The sequence below is a fragment of the Thermobia domestica genome, chromosome 5 (assembly GCF_964235325.1).
Source record: "Thermobia domestica chromosome 5, izTheDome1.hap1.1, whole genome shotgun sequence".
In the NCBI taxonomy this organism is placed as follows: Eukaryota; Metazoa; Arthropoda; class Insecta; order Zygentoma; family Lepismatidae; genus Thermobia; species Thermobia domestica.
Window position 1 is genome coordinate 267,031,088 of NC_137458.1, and position 14,546 is coordinate 267,045,633.

At 36.9% G+C, this 14,546-nt stretch overlaps 1 protein-coding gene across 10 annotated transcripts in view; it reads right to left on the reverse strand.

Annotated features, from left to right (window-relative positions):
* The window catches only part of LOC145686586 (uncharacterized), a 678,364-nt gene that overhangs the window by 20,155 nt on the left and 643,663 nt on the right, over nucleotides 1-14,546 (reverse strand). For 7 of the 10 annotated variants that reach the window (XM_081760035.1, XM_081760038.1, XM_081760037.1 and 4 more), the window contains 2 exons: nucleotides 10,384-10,447; nucleotides 7,831-8,016 (listed from right to left, as the gene is read on the reverse strand). The exons of 1 other annotated variant lie outside the window; for it this stretch is intronic. In XM_081760035.1, coding sequence (XP_081616161.1) covers nucleotides 7,831-8,016; nucleotides 10,384-10,447 — 250 coding nt within the window. The remainder of the gene's footprint in view (nucleotides 1-7,830; nucleotides 8,017-10,383; nucleotides 10,448-14,546) is intronic. 2 more of the 10 variants (XM_081760040.1, XM_081760039.1) reach the window with 1 other exon arrangement.

Genomic DNA, 14,546 nt, shown 5'->3' on the forward strand with positions numbered 1-14,546 from the left:
GGAATAGTAGAACTTGTAACTTGATCCATTTTTTGTGGAACTTAATTTTGACCTGATTTTTGAGTTTAGCGTCCCGCTCAACAGCGAGGTCATATAAGACGTGGATCTACGGTTTAACGTGGGATCCGAACCACATGAGCTCATGTTGGGAATTAGCTCGAATCTCCCTTGTGGAACTGGAGATATCCCATTCCGACATATATACTTACTACTCTTTAAAGTGGACACCTGATTATGACGAATGCAGTAAATGCTATTTTCACTTTTGTAGGTTGGCTACTTACATTGGACACGTCCGACTACGTACATGATCACTTGATTTTTTCTTGAAAACTTAAAATACGCTTCCAAAAGCCATTGTTGTGTTTCAGAATCTGAATAAGCATAACAACAATTTGTTGGAAAACTAGTATGGCAAACAACTCACTTCAAAATACAAGAAATCGTGTTTATTAATTCTTCACGGCTATTTCGCACATGAACTTACCAGCGACGATTTCGAATGAAGTTTCTCCACTATATGTCTCAGGAAAGTTACCAAAGGGCAGTACACCTGCAACAAATTACTAACAAACCGTAAACGGATTAATGTTGCAATAAGGTACGGAAAGTTATTCCAGTTCCACTGTCTCCCATTTTCCCAAACATTTAACGAAATAGAAAATTAACTTAGCGCGTTTCCACTCAACGTTAGTTAAGTGCAGTAGTGCATTTATGTACCATTTAAAGTGCTAAGAATCAGACACGATCAGACTCTTCTCTTCCTCCAATACTCTTTCCTCTCTACGCGCTATCGACGATCCGTTCGATGTCTGAAAGCTATTTAGTGATTATTTGTTAAAAGAACAAAATTTTAAGTGAACAACGACTGTAGTAGAGATTGTAAAATGCTTTTATCATGAACTACATCATTTGGATTTGTGTTTACAGTCACCTACTTAGTAAAACTGCTACATGTAGTTGTTGAACTTAAGCGGTTAAAAGCAGAAATTCTTGTTTCCGCCTTTCGTCTAGCGGACCTAAACAAAGTAGTCTCAACTACTTGTTCTACAACACACAGTCCTTCACGATATACTGGACGGTTTCTTTCATATCAGTATTCTTAAAAACCCTTTCCCTTCACGCATTATATAAAAATAAACAAATAAATAAATAAAAAGTCAATGCGACCTAATCCGCGAACCGCATTCCTTTCCTGTCCTTTCTTGAGGTTCCAGGTTTGATTACTGGTAGGACCACTTACAGCAGATAAAAAATCCAAGGGTCTCACTTTAAATAGCAGGCCCCTCTCAAATACTCTCGGCGCTGGAAAGGGACGTTATATTGCATCGGAGTTGTAAGAATGTAGGTTCTATATCTGATTTATAAAGCATATTGTATAACTGAGTTTTTGCACTGCAGTATTAGTAAATAGTATCTTCTCTATTTTTTCATGTCTGTTTGCAACAAATGTTAAGTTATGGTAACACTTCAACTTCCGTACATTCCGACACGCAAAGAATCATGAAACGATCTATTTATGTACACTATCTGTATTTATTTTTAGTTTTACTATTATATTAGACTTAAATTTATGTTATACATTTTTAACCCTCTATATTTCTTTTATATTATTACATTTTTATTTACTATTATTTCTTATTATTTACTGAATAAAGAAAAATTCAGTATACAAAAATAAATAAAATAATACTGAATGTTCCACAGAAGAAACGAAGATAATAAAATGAAAAGTGATAAAAGAACATATGTAGAAAACGATAAAAACAACATATTGCTAAGTTTTCCTTTCTTAGTGTTTGCGTGCAAGTTTTTGTAGGTATCTGTCGGTCGGGAAATGGAGTGAATTGGATTCGGAAATGAAACGAAATTTCAAGTTTCACCTGCAACTATTATGCCTTAAAGCTTAAGAAGACGGATGACAATGTAAGTTAATGAAAGTTAATAAATATGAAATAATTGGCTTAATGATAAAATAGGACGAAACGGGAGAACCACGAAAAAACCCACGGAAACGATGTTGTCTACCACAAATTCACATGGCCTGGGATCGAACCAAGGACTCCTCCCACCAGAGGTTAGTGACTCTACCACTCATCCACAGTGCAACTCGAATTAAATTTGGATTTAGGCTTAGGAATACCACGTGTACAAGGACCAATAAACAAAGACTTTATTCACACGAACACTCAATTAATATTCCTCCGATATAGGCACTCTCACTTTATGTAAGAGAGAACAATAGTAACTTCAAAGTATAACAAGAACACATGTTGGAAACTCATTTAGACGATAGAGACAGATAAACAACACACAAAAACGTTGTGGTATGATTTCAGAAGTACGACTTAACAAAAATCATAGATGGTTGCAAAGTCTGTAGGAGAAGAGAAGAAACAGACATAGATAAGTAAATACTACACTACAACTGGAGCATTGGACTATATGATTCAGAGACTTCGACATTACGGAAGTTAGAGAAGATAAAATGAACAGAGAAAGCAACAAAGAAAGATGTTTTAGAACGGATAGGAGAAAAGAGGACACTTCTAGCTAGCATCCTTCGTAGGAAGGCCAATTGGACTGAACACATCTTGTGAAGAAACTGTCTTCTTCACACCGCCATAGAAGGATAGAAGGAAAGCGAGGGATAGGAAGAACATAACTGATCGATGATCTGAGAAATAGAAGAAAACATTGAGAATTAGAAGAGGAAGCTGAAGATCGAAAAACTTGGAAGAAAAATCTCCAGGCTTAAATCTAAAATTAAAAATTCGTTAGTCCTAGGACCTGGCGAAAGGCAAATAGTTGAAATAATAATAATCATGATACACATTTGTTAAATCACATTCTTAAGTACGAGTAAAACGATGCTTATAAATCAGGGATGCAAATAAGCAACAAAATTTTACTCGCCCAAGAAAAAAGCTATTAGCACACATCCGAGCCTTTACAGTTTGAAATAAACAATAGTGGCTCGCTAGCACCGATGAACCACTCGCCCCAGGCGAGTGGTTATTTGCATCCCTGTTATAAATGTAATATCATTATTTGATGTTTCTACAGTCTTGGAAAAAAAAAGTTTCTAAAGAACTACAAAAGCTAACGATACAAGCACTGTAATCTACTTACCTATACTGTAAACTTAAAAACTATACTAGCAAAGTAAAATCTTAGTTTATACTAGCAAAGTACAATCTTATTAATTTCAAAATTATAAAAATGTGTGTTAGTTATTACAAGAATGTCTACTTAACTACCAATCTCCCTTTTATTTCCTTTCAAAATGACAACAATACCACAATTTTGTTGTTACAATGGTTTAGCACTTATATGAAGTACTATAGTATTTTGAGTTCTACATATTTCGTATTGGCCTGAATAAAATACGATCTCGAATATAGTATGTTGTCAAGCATTTGAGATGATTTTAAATGGGAAGATAAAAATACCCAGCATAAAAATATCACATATACTTTAAAAATATTATTCTTCTGGTGGTTATTACTCGTATTAAGTACTCTATGTGAAGGGATCATATGGTGGTGTGAAGATAGATTATGATAATGCGTATGAATGAGATGATACTGACACATTAATAACTTCATATAAAGACATTGCTTTTCATTTTCTGAGATGGACAATTAATTCTAATACTGACAACTCATTTCAAATACTCGTTAAGATGGTCGCTCGAGACAGAAATATATATGCGATTCTTCATTCTTTCATTTAACACTATTCTTTTGAAATAAAGCTATCACACGTCTTCTTTCCACATTCCTTTCATTGCATCACATTCTTTATCTTCTGGGTTGACTGAAATAGGGAAGGTGAGTGCCTTTGTGAAGGATTCTGCTGTTGACAATTGTTGAAAAGAGAAGTTAAGAGTGGAGAGTTCTGAATGGCTCATTGATTACTACCCAGGTTTACATTTTGTAAAAAGTACAAGCACTCTCACCACTTCATCAAGTTAAATTAGTAAGTCGTAAAATTGCCTAGAGGTAAGTAGAGATTTAGGATTTAGATTTCTAGGCGTTCGGCATCTATGGCCATTTAGCCCGTCATGTCTGAGGGATGACCTCCCTCAACGAGCACACTATCCGGAGGAAAGGAAAGGAAGGAAGCGGCCTGGGACTTATATGTTAGGTGCCATCCCAGCATTTGCCTGGTGCGAATGAGGAAAACCTCATTTAGGGTGGCTGGCCTGAAAATGTGTTTTACATTTTCTTGATCGAGTGCCCCACCGACAATCGAACCCGGGACTGCTCGCAACGTTAAAGGTAAATAGTTTATACAGGGTTTGTCCAGAAAGTAAGAGGACTGATTTTATTCCGCCATGACTGTACTTCGGAGTGTGCGCGCACCGACTGGATCCGGTAGAGGGCGTTCCTAGCTAACGAACGAGCGGCTGGTCAGTTGTCTCCGAGCACACGGAGAATCAGGACAGGCTTTTTCGCGCGACGTGTTTCTGTGAGTGGTGCAAGCCGAAAATGCAGCGTTCGTTAGAGCAGAGGTACGCGATTAAATTCTGTGTTAAACTCGGTAAATCTGCAACAGAGACGTTTGATATGATCAAGCAGGTTTACCCAGATGATGCTTTAGCAAGAAGTGGTGTGTTTCGGTGGCACAAGGCCTTTTCGGAGGGCCGGGAAGAGGTCGCCGATGAAGACCGTGCTGGAAGACCTTCGACTTCGACAAACACTCGTGACTCGTGTGCGCGAAGTTTTGAACTCAGACCGTCGACTAAGTATTCGTTTAATTGCCCAGATGTTAAATTTACCAAAAACTGTGGTTCATGAAATTGTGACGGAGCATTTGAACATGCGCAAGGTGTGCGCGAAGATTGTCCCAAAAGTGCTCACTGACGACCAGAAATTGCGGCGAGTGGAATTGTGCCAAGAAAATTTGAACATGTGTGAAAGTGACCCCCAATTTTTGAATAACGTAATCACAGGTGACGAATCATGGATCTTTGAGTATGATCCCGAGACAAAGAGGCAATCTTCCGAGTGGCACACGCCGGCGTCTCCTCGCCCAAAAAAGGGAAGAATGAGCAAATCCAAAGTGAAAACGATGCTCATTGTCTTTTTTGACATCAAAGGCATCGTCCACCATGAATTTGTTCCTCCTGGACAAACCGTCAACGCCAAGTTTTACGTGGAAGTGCTCAAGAGACTCAAACGAAGGGGCAATCGGGTCCGACCAGACATCGGAGCCGACTGGAAGCTGCACCACGACAACGCCCCGGCTCATACCGCTTTTCTTATGAACAGCTACCTGACCAAGGCCGGCATGCCAACGCTTCCGCAGCTGCCCTACAGCCCAGATGTGCCCTCCGGACTTCTTTATGTTTCCTCGCCTGAAACGCCCGATGAAAGGCAAGCATTTTGAGACGACAGAGGGGATCCAAGCAGCTTGCACCGCGGCTCTCAAGGCTATTCCGGAGAATGACTTCCGTGACGCCTTCAATGCTTGGAAATCGCGCTGGCAGCGCTGCATCGACGCAGAAGGAGCCTATTTTGAAAGTTTTTAAAGAATATTAACGATTGGCTCAGTAAATTTTTTTAAATCGACTCAGTCCTATTACTTTCCGGACAAACCCTGTAGTTGTCATTGAATCGAAATAACTACTTTCATATAGTCATTTTGTCCTGGACGTAATGAACGTAGTAAGCACTGTTGAGGAGCTGCTGACTGTACGTCTAACCAGAGACGTCCGTACTAGACGCTGATTTTCACCATACTGGAGAGAACCAGATTCACCCTGAAGACCATCTCCTCGATCAAGACACCGTGCTGTACTGAATAAATATATTCTTTAAGCAACATCTTTTCTTTCGACCCTACCTTTGAGCTACATATTTTCTTGCGACACCAACCCGCTTAACAATCAAACGCATCGTTGACAAGTCTGAGGCGCGTGGAACGATTACAGAGGCATGTGCATCGGTCTCCATTGATACATTGACAGCTGTAGTTGCAGCAACCGCTCGTGTTCTGTTAGGAGTTCGGCCGTCAACGGCCAACATTTTGAACATCTAATGTCAACATATGCTTACTTGAAGGTTTGTAACACACATTTGAACAATAATTAAATGTAATTACGAAATATGATATATATTTTTTTCCTTTCTTTCTTTCTTTCTTCTTAAACAATGTACACATTTTTCTGGCGGACTCTGTAGTTGTAGACGCAACAATTTTGATTACTCAAACATTGGAGTCAGTTTCCAACTCTATAACAATAAAGTTCTTAGAATAAAGAATACTTTTCCGGCCACGATGACTAACATTAGTCGTTATTCTGCAAGTGGTGGTATTATTTGTGCAACACTTAATCAAATGTTTAAATTCTATACTTCACTGTCCAAATTGATGTGAAAGTTTCGTAACTACGAAGAAAACTACGAGCGCACGAACAGAGAAGACCCTAAGACAGCGTTCCCCAACCAGTATGCCGCGAGGAAATCGAAATAAAATTATTATTTCTGTGTCAACCAAATTGGAAGACACAAGAATAAATGTGAATTTGAATTTCACATTACTACGGAAAAAATAATTGTAATATATTATTGTACATACATTACTGTGAGGAACCCCTTTACGCATTCTGTCCTGTAGTCAGCAGAATTAAATGTCTAGGAAGAAAGTGAATTGGTTGATGTGAGGAATGACTGAGGTTTGAACCTCCAGCACTCGCAGCAAGACAAGGCATCATCTGGATTTCTCTCCGGGGAGAATACTATAAAGGCTGTAAAAGTTCTCATTCTCTTTTCATCATCCTGCTTAAGAAGCAGGATTTTCTGCAATGAACACAATCAAGTGTAAGAAGAGGTCACAACTTTTAACTCTGGGACATGATATGAGGGTGTGTTTATCAACTATTCGTCCACAATTGACGGATAGTTGCACATTAATTTTGCTTCGTGAACCAACTTCTTTTCCTTATTTTTGTAAATTTGTAACTTTCATATATTATTATTAAACAATTGTAACTTTCAATAGATATTATTGAAAAGTTGTAACGTATATTAACCATGTTAATAAATTTTAAGTTTAATAATGTGTTACCTTTCTGTACATTTTTATCTTGTAAAAAAAAGTATTTGTTATCATTGTTAGAACCATTATTGCTTCTTTATGTTTGCTGACTATTTCGTAACTTGAAATTTTAAAATATAATTCGGTCCTTTCGACAAAGCAAACATGCATACAAATTACCTACATTTGTGTCTTAAAAGTACTAGAGATTTCTTTGTTCGTTCGTTATTTAGTGATCTTCCTTCTTCGTGAAAGATTGGATACAGTTTTTAAAAAAGAAAGTGAATTTTTTAAAACCTGAATCCTATATTTCATTGCAATTGTTTTCTATTTTTAAATTAGAATGAAAAATAAACATATTGATTTACCACGGGGAAAAACAGTATTCGAGCTTTCTTCTCTGTGAGAAGGAGGCCAGTAATCACACAAAATACCACGGTATTTTATATTTACAAATAATAATAATAATAATAATAATAATAATCATAATAATAATAAGTGTGCCGCGAGAATTCAAGTTACACCAATAGTGTGCCGCAAGTTGGAAAAGGTTGGGAAACGCTGACCTAAGAGACTTGAGGTTAGCGCCATTCACTCGCGTTATAAAGCTTTATTTTAAGTGTTGCACTGAACAGATTGTGTTTTTAACATATAGTTCTAATCTTGAGTATGAAGAAAACTGTTTTCATGCTATACTTTGATTTGTTAAAAACATACAAATTGAGAGTATAGAATAAATATTAAAAAGACCAGAATTTCATAAAACAAATGTAGCAGTCCACCTACCAGTGGTGGAAGCAGAGTGAGTTAACAATGCTTCAACACACTCATAACTTCCAGATATTGCCGCTTCGTGTAAAGCTGTCCATCCACAATTGTCGGGAACATTCACATTGATTCCAGGCATACTCAATAGCTCAAGCACCCTTGTCTTGTTGTTTCTTCGACAAGCAATATGAAGTTTCGTCTCGCCTACAAACATTGGAAGCTTAAATGCTTGTAATTTAATAAAAAGTGCATACTTCCATAACTTACTGAATTCAAGATGCCATGTGGCTTGCATTTTAGAACCAACTGTATAGTTTAAAAAAATATATATTTATTCAAATAGTTTTGGAGAAGTTCTACACTCTACAGGAATTACTGGGATACGTACTTTAACAATTCTTAACAGTTTTTGTGCGTGCATGATCAACTACACCAAGGTTCTAATTCTTATTGTACTAAAGTACAAAAGAATATGAATTGTTAGACACTCTTAAGTTCTCAATAAAAGGTCAGAAGACGATGGGGATAATACGTTAAAGACAACATCGGTGATAACTTTAATAGAAGATTGAATACTCACAGTAGATCTAACAAACAAACAAACAAACAAATAAAAAAGTGTCTAAGACGAACAACTATATTCCCTTTATATTCCTGCCTGTTCGTTTGTTGAAGTGTAGTGTTCTTTTCCGAACTGAAACTGTATGAAATGTGGATATACAGTTTAAGGTAGAATCGGAAACACAGTAATGCGTTCAAACTTTTCAAAGCTCTCCCACCAGGAATCGAATCCGGTATTCCGTGTACTAAAAGCGCGCGCTAGCCACTAGATCAACGGGAACTGATCTTCTATTTTAGCTCTCTATTCAACACTGAAAAGAATTCACTTCTTACTTGGGAATGAAAACGAAAACATCACATAAATCTCAAAAATAATGTGTAAAAAGCATGTTTCATGAAAATCGATTTAGCATACAGATGCCTTGTCCAACTACTCAGATGTACAATAATATCAACATAGTTTCAAGTAAAAAGCAGATTAAATGATTGTACAAGAATTTTGGGAATGATAAAAAAAAGCATCAAAAGATTGCGATCTTGGCCAATAATTAGTTTTTGGACCAGGGACCACAACATTTTTGAACGGCCCCTAAACCGAGTTTTCGTATTTTCTACGCAATAAGCACATCATACTGAGTTAACTGATAGTTTGGGTTTGCCTACACTATATGCAGTTCTCCAGATATAAGGCGTACACGAAAACTTTTGATTTTAAAAAAAATGAAATTTTGAGTTTTACGTCCCACGTTTATGCCGGTTAGGCTAAAGGAAACGGTGATGATTACAGATGAGTGAAATGGTGGAATGAAGAAAGTGGGAGGAAACGGAATAACCCTGAGGCAACTCACGCACACGGTGTTTATCCACCACAAAGTTAACTTGGCGGGCGCTGGGATCGAATCCGGGACCCTAAGCACCAGAGGTAAACGCTCTACCACTGAGCCACAGCGGCTCCAACTTTCGATTGAAATATGTATCTTTTGACCCAAAATTGGATCAGAGGTCACAAAATTTTCAAATGGCCCCTAAATCGAGTTTTTGTACTTTTTAGCTACATTATATGTCGTTTTCCAGATATAAGACGTACAAGAAATTTTTTTGACTGAAATATATTGGATCTTTTGATCCAAAAAGGAAAAGAAAAGAGAAAGTATTTGCAAATGGCTCTAGAATTTGGTGTTTCCAGATTTTTCGAAATGTTATTTCGAAAATGCCTGAAAATTAAGTAGGAAGATTTTCGCTATTGTATTTCCTTCATTTCTCATCAGTGTTACTTTTGCAAGCTGCTCACAAACTTTGCCGCTACTCGCAAAGTCAATTTACTTATCGCTACAGTCTGTGTTTTTTGACGTCAAACTTGTGCCTATCTTTTTTCTTTCTTCCATTTTATTGTCAGAAATAAGGTCCCATACGCGTACACCTCACATACTTTAATTACGATTACTTGTTGACTATATCAATTATCTCTTGCTCTTTGTAGATGAGAAACTAGAAAATAAGTTAATATATCTGATTTTTTTTAAAACAGTGTACGACAGACATACAGAGACATATGAGAAGAAACGACAACGTTAATAAGAATTCAATGTTAATAAGAATTGAGTGTTAATAAGAATGCAAAAACAACGCGCAATTGATAAACACTCTACCACTGAGACACCGACCTCCGTGAAGGTAACATGATCATATAAAGAAATATGCTTCTAGCACCACTGAAGATTTTTTTCTTTTTTTCTACATCTCTACCAAAAGTTTTTGCATTGTGTGAGTTGAGAGGTTTTGAAACAGAAGCAAAACTCTACGATCTGACTGTGAGGTAGGGAGATTTTCGTTATATCTAAAAAGAATGCTACAAACACTTCCGTACAAATGAACTCTACTCTACCAAAAGTAGATCTATATAATTATGTTAAAATCAAAACTAACTTTACTGCTACATGTCTAGAAACAAAGGAAAATAATTAACAAACTACCCTATATTACACTATAAACAATAATTTACACACATACCTTTCCCATCCCGCTTATTAACATCTTTGGTACTAGTTCTTGAGCACATATTACTGTGAGCTACCTGCAAATTTAGAGGAAAAATGTACTATTATTATTATTTATTTAAATTTCTTCCCCTCTGGTATTCCAGCGGAGATGCTAACTTATCAATTACCAATGATTTCGAACGATAAACTAGTGTTCTTCCTTCGGGTGTGTGTTTAGATGAAGTTTTGAAGGCATGTTATTTTCCTACATCATGAAAAAATAATCATGTTTCCCACTCATTGAAATACCTCACAATAATTATTTATTAAAATGAATAAATCACATTTATATTTTTACGTACTCTCTGTTATAGGTGAATACCCCCATTTCGAAAAAAGGAAATTTCAATAGTTTTCCATTCATCCACTAACTATACCAGTGGTTCCTAAACTGTTTTTACTACGGACAAACTTTACTGAACACCCACGAGACAAAAATATGGAATCACCTGAAAAATTGCACATTACCTTTATTAACATCGAGTAGGACCACCTTCGGCTCGCAGAACGGACTGCAGTCGACGGGAAATGGAGAAATATAGGTCGGGTACGGTTGTCAAAGGGATGTTGTACCATTCTTCCACCAAAGCAGCTGCAAGTTATTGTAGAGACGACGGCGGTGGGTAGCGGGCTCGCACCTTGGTCTTCAGAACTGACCACAAGGGCTCGATGACATTGAGGTCTGGCGATTGTGGAGGCCATGGTAGATGTGACACTTCATCTTCGTGCTTATCAAACCAGTCCTGGACGATGTGAGCTATATGAACATAGCTATATGTCATTTTGAAACACGGCATTACCATCTGAGAACAAAGTTTGCACCATGGGATGCAGCTGGTCACTCAAAATGGTTACGTAGTCCTTGGCAGTGACATGTCCATGCAGGGTGATTATGGGTCCAGCAGAATACCAGCATATGGCTACCCAAATCATCACTGGACCATCCAAACTGCCCAAATCATCATTCTTGGTACCAGACAGTCTGTATCGTACGCCTGTGCTGGCGTTGTCCACACGTATACTCGGACAGCAGTTGAAAATAATGTGAAGGAAGACTCATCCGATCAGATGACAGTCTTCCACTGCTCTATTGGCTAGTTTTTATGTTTCACCCCTCTCTCTGTATAGCGGTATGGTCAACAGTAACGAGTAGTTTGGAAATTGCAGATCTGCCATAAATACACTGCTTGTGGAATTCTCTTCCGACTGTTTTGACGTTAACGGTGTTCGTAAGCACTGTATTCAGCTCAGTTGTGACTTTTGACGCGGTGCTGATATTTTGCTTGGTCATAATCTTACTCAATGTGCGTCTATCACTGTCACGCAACATACACTTGCGTCCACGCTGATGCGGTTTTTCGTAGGCAATCTTGAACTTCGAGACTGTGCCTCTTGATACACTAAACATTTCCACTACTTTCGTGACGAAAGCTCCTACCATACGCGCACCCAGAATTTGCCCTTTAGAAACTTTGTCAACTTAGACATGATTCACGATAACCTGCACGCACCGGTCGCTCAACTGTAACTGGCCCATCTGTTCGATTGGCCAGGTTGTATACCTTACGGGATGTGCCGATGAGCATAGTGACACATACCTTTCGGACGCAAATCGTGTTTGAAATGGCTATCTCTTTTATACCAGGTGTTCCCATATTTTTGTTCATCCCTGTACATTATAATAGTGTAAAACTATAACTTCCAACAAAATAGTGGCTCTATGTAGTGCTGAAAATCGCTGCTGTCGATGGAGGTGTTGACTGGTACTGTTTGACTCAAAATTGATTTTAACTAATTATTAAATGATATACAAATAGTGAAAAAACGCACGACTCGACCGGTACTCGAACCTGGGATCTTCAAAGTACCGTGCCAATTCGTTAACTACCAAGCTATTCAGTCCGCTCCCTGGACAACCATACAGTTCCTCATTCCTAAAAGCAGTGTCCATTCACTCAAACTACACGACTTATACCACAATTCTTGTTGTGTTTGGACAATACAGTGTCCACAGAGTCCCTGGTTCGATCCCAGTTCCGCCAAGTGAAATTTGTGATGAACAAACATCGTATACGTGGTTCTTCTCGGGGTTTTCCCATTTCCTCCACTTTCTTCATTCCACCATTATCACTGTCTCTCTTAGCACTGATGCATAATAGTGGGATATTAGTCCAACGACCAACGAATGTCCTTTATGGTAACACGGTAACATGTTCTAACGACGAAAACTTTTTTTTTTTTTTAATGTATGTACAAATAAAACAAGTAATTTCCCTTAATAAACGGACAATACAAAATTATGAAGTATCCCTACTAACATTTTGTACTATATTTGTTTGTTGTACAGTGTTGCGAAATAGCTATTAAATTTTCTTTCAGTGTTTCCAAAACAGGTATAGATGAACGTTTTGGTATGATACAGAAGAAATATCAATCAACTCCAACAGGTATTCACCTTGCTCTTCTATGTCATGTAAATAATTTTAAGGAAACATGTTTCGCGTACAAGTTTCGCTAACATCTGTCAATACTGTCCAGACAGGAATGAAAGGTAATGAAAGGATTTTGCGGGAACAGAAAGTACGGGAATTAGTTACATATGGCATAAAAATTTCAAACTATTTACACTGGTTATTAAAAACTATTTGCTGCTACTAGTACTATTCTGTTTTGCGCTTATTAATACGGTTGCTCTATTTGGCGGTACATTATGAAAAAGAAATATCAATGGATGTGAATTAGTGTTAAAATTAATTTCGTTATCATGAAATTATTATTATTATTATTTTATTATCTAAATTTCCTTCACTGTATTCAACATAGGATGTTTTGCTCTCATAAAGAAAGAATCACTCGCATTTCTCTCTATTAATGACGACGTCTTGAGTAATATAATAATAAACACAATAACAAAGAAATTTAAGTACACTATAACTCCTAATTAAGGAACTGCTTGGGATTTTCCCGTTTAAATGGAGTTTGATATAAAAGAATTGCCCATTATAGAAAAAGGTTTCACTAAGATGTATGATATAATATTTTAATATTTCAACACATTTTGTTTCTTCAAAACAGTAATCTAAATGATTTCGATCTGCACTTTTAAGGGTTGTTCGTTTAATAAAAATGAAAAACAGCTTGCTAAATGACCAATCATGGAATCTAACCTACTGTTTTTAAAAACACGTATACTATATCAGACTATAAAAATCCCAGGACTGAAAAATATCGTACTAAAATCAAGAGCAAAAATGATTGAGCAAATCAAAGTGAAAACTAACCAAAACCCAAAGAGAAAGAATTGTTAACATTACCATTTTTGAGCCCAAAAGAATAGTATCAACTCTATAGTTATCGAAATACATAAATGGACTTATCGATTCTAGTAAACATGGTGTCCCGTAAGAGATGTATGTCAATATTTTCTATTTACTAATTATGTTTTTTTTTCTGCTTTTCTTTTTTATTCATTAAATTCCAAAAATTTAGTAATATGCTTTTCTTTAAATGCAGATTAAAATTTCTTATGTACTATCATCAATTACCCGCTTCGCTGGGTTAAATTCAGAAAAAATGTAATATGTTGCGGTAATCAGTCATTTTTTATTATTACTAAATTTGGTTGTTTGTTTTACATGTAGATATGAGATATAAGGCATGTAATAATCTGACGTAGTGCCATTTACGAAAATGATACTTTATGTTGAGTTCGCAACACTGTTAACCTTACATCACACAGTATGCCAAACAATGTCCCTCTGCCGATATTGGCATGGCACAAAATTTCAGCTTTGTTTATCCACCAGTTTAACATTTACATGGACATACAAGAGAAATCGTCCAATATATACCGTGTCCACAAAAACATTCCGTGATTTCGATTGATTATAAAATGGAAACTTTTTGCAATATCTTTGTAACTAAGGTGTCAGGAAATGCATCAACACGAAACATCTTCGTTTCTTCCCAACAGGTTCTAACATTAACTCCTTGTTCTTCTAGTGGGAAGTAAATTCAAGATGGCGCTCGCCAAACAGCAACGCAGCAGGTGCGTTTTGAAATTTCACTCAACAAAGTCTGTGCAACGTGCGTTCAGCCGCAATTTTGATATGAAACCATTTTCGGACAAGTCAA